The 2,514-nt window shown below is 47.9% G+C and overlaps 1 protein-coding gene across 1 annotated transcript; it reads right to left on the bottom strand.

The window, feature by feature from the left end:
- Positions 1 to 351: 351 nt before the first annotated feature.
- Positions 352 to 2,001, bottom strand: LOC138892347 (uncharacterized). Its single transcript, XM_070176054.1, has 2 exons — positions 1,759 to 2,001; positions 352 to 801 (listed from the first exon to the last, which is right to left on the bottom strand). Exons 1-2 carry the CDS (start codon positions 1,999 to 2,001, stop codon positions 352 to 354), a joined length of 693 nt encoding a protein of 230 aa, XP_070032155.1.
- Between the last annotated feature and the right edge of the window lie 513 nt (positions 2,002 to 2,514).

Here is a 2,514-nt window from a genome sequence, read left to right as displayed (position 1 = left end):
GCTCGACACCACATGACCGAAAAATGCCACCGAATCAAGCCAGAATTCACACTTTGAAAACTTTGCATACAACTTCTTTTCCTTCAAGGTCTGTAACACAATTCTCAAATGCTGCTCATGATCCTTCTAGCTCCAGGAGTACATAATGACAAATGAGTCAAGATAGGGATGGAATACACTATTCATCAAGTGCATGAATGCTGCTGGGGCATTGGTCAAACCAAATGACATCACAAGAAAATTGTAATGACCATATCGAGTCCTGAAAGTAGTCTTCGGAATATTCGAATCCCAAATCTTCAGCTGATGATAGCCTGACCGCAAATCAATCTTTGAGAATACTCTAGCACACTATAGCTGATCAAATAGGTCATTAGTGCGTGGCAATGGATACCTATTTTTTACTGTAACCTTGTTCAATTGCCGATAATCAATACTCATATGGATGGAACCTTCCTTCTTCTTTACAACCAAGACCGGAGCACCCCAAGGTGACACACTGGGCCGAATGAAACCCTTATCAAGCAACTCTTGCAACTTCTCCTTCAACTCCTTCAACTCTGCTGGGGCCACACGATATGGTGGAATAGAAACGAGCTGAGTTCCCGGCAACAACTCAATACCAAAATCGATATCCCTATCGGGCAGCATGCCTAGAAGATCTGCCGAAAATACATTTGGATAGTCTCTCACTACCGGAACTGACTCAACGGTAGAAGTATCAACACTGACATCTCTCACAAAGGCTAGATATGCATCACACCCCTTCCCAACCATCCGTTGTGCCTTAAGGAGACAACCCTGCAAGGAACATAATCCAAAGGACCCCTACACTCTAACTGTGATAGACTTGGCATAGCCAATGTCACCGTCTTGGTGTGACAATCAAAAATAGCATGATAGGGAGACAACCAGTCCATGCCCAAAATAACGTCAAAGTCTACCATACCGAGCAACAATATATCAACTCTAGTCTCAAAACCACAAATAACAACTAAACACGACCGATACACATGGTCAAAAAAAATGGAATCTCCCACAGGCGTGGACACATAGACATGAGAACTTAAAGAATCAAGAGATACACCCAAATTTGGAGCATAGTAAGATGATACATATGAATAAGTGGAGCATGTATCAAATAAGACTAATGCATCTCTATGACAAATCAGAACAATATCTGTGATAACTGCGTCTGATGCAACCGCCTCCATCCTGCTCGGAAGAGCATAACATCTAGCCTGGCCTCCACCTCTAGGGAGACCCCTACCCGCCTAACCACTACCCCTAGTTGGCTGTGCAGGTAGATTGGCAACTGGTGCGGTAACAACGACCTGAGAAGTCTGGGGACCCTGTGGAACACGTGGAGCCTGAGTAGTCTATGGAGGTGCACCCCTACTGAGTCTAGGGCAGTCCCTCACCATATGAAGAATATCACCACACTCAAAGGAAGCTCCCGAAGGATGTGGCTGCTAAAACTGGCTCGGGCCTGGTCGGCTGGACTGACCGCTGAAAGCACCCCATGCAGGAGGTACAGTAGATAGTGGCGGTGTATAATGGGCAACCTAGGACTTGGGAGTAGCTAGAATACCACTGGAAGCTAGAAGTACTGAATGGACTAGGTGGCTCACATAGCCTCTACAATGACAGGTTGCAACTGGGGCACGAACACCTCTATATGCACAAGAATCTTGAGGCCTCCCTGTCCTTTTTCTCCCGGCCCCACATATCCTCCAATCTCCATGCGATCTCTACCACCAGCTGATATGGAGTATCTGTCTCCAACTCTCGAGTCATGTTGAATCTAATACCATAGTTGAGCCCCTCGATAAATCGACAGACTCGCTCTCTGACTATGGAAACCAAGGAAGGTGCATGCCTAGACAACTCGCTAAACTTGACAGCATACTCTAACACAGTCATAGCACCCTGGCGCAACTGCTCAAACTCAGCGCACCATGCATCCCGAAGGCTCTGGCGAACATACTCTCTCAAGCACATCTCTGAAAATTGAGCCCAGGTTAGTGAAGCTGCTTCGGTGGGGCTACCCTCCTCATAAGCCCGCCATCACTGGTATGCTGGTCCCGACAGCTGGCAAGTGGTAAAAGTATCCCCCCTCATCTCCACTATACCCATGGTATAGAGACTACGGTGACACTTCTCTAGAAAGCCTCGTGCGCCCTTTGTAGCTAGTCCGCTGAAAGTAAGAGGATAGTACTTCTTTTACCTCTCAAGCCTGAGCTGCTCCTCCTCAGATGCTGCTGCCCTAACCTCGGGCTGAACTGGGACAACTAGCTGCACTGGTATAACCTTTAGGACCTGGTCAACATGGACCCACTGGTTTGGGGTATGGTCTACGGGAGTCTGTGCTCCTCCCCAGCCTGAGATGTGGCCGGTGCAAGTGAAATCAACCCCACCTGAGCTAGAGTACCAAACATGCTCAAGAACAGGGCGAGGGTCTCCTGAAGTGTAGGGGTAGCAACAGGCGCCTCAGGTGCCTGCCCCCAACTGGAG

Source organism: Nicotiana tomentosiformis, chromosome 5 (assembly GCF_000390325.3).
Source record: "Nicotiana tomentosiformis chromosome 5, ASM39032v3, whole genome shotgun sequence".
NCBI lineage: Eukaryota > Viridiplantae > Streptophyta > Magnoliopsida > Solanales > Solanaceae > Nicotiana > Nicotiana tomentosiformis.
This window is presented reverse-complemented; position numbering and strand designations above follow the sequence as displayed.

Bases quoted from the DNA above. Each gene is read 5' to 3' on its own strand.
- LOC138892347 (XM_070176054.1), bottom strand. From the start codon at position 2,001: ATGTGCTTGAGAGAGTATGTTCGCCAGAGCCTTCGGGATGCATGGTGC. The intron at 802-1,758 runs GTGGTAGAGATC...TGTTCCTTGCAG, and splicing joins CAGATACTCCATATCAGCTG to GGTTGTCTCCTTAAGGCACA.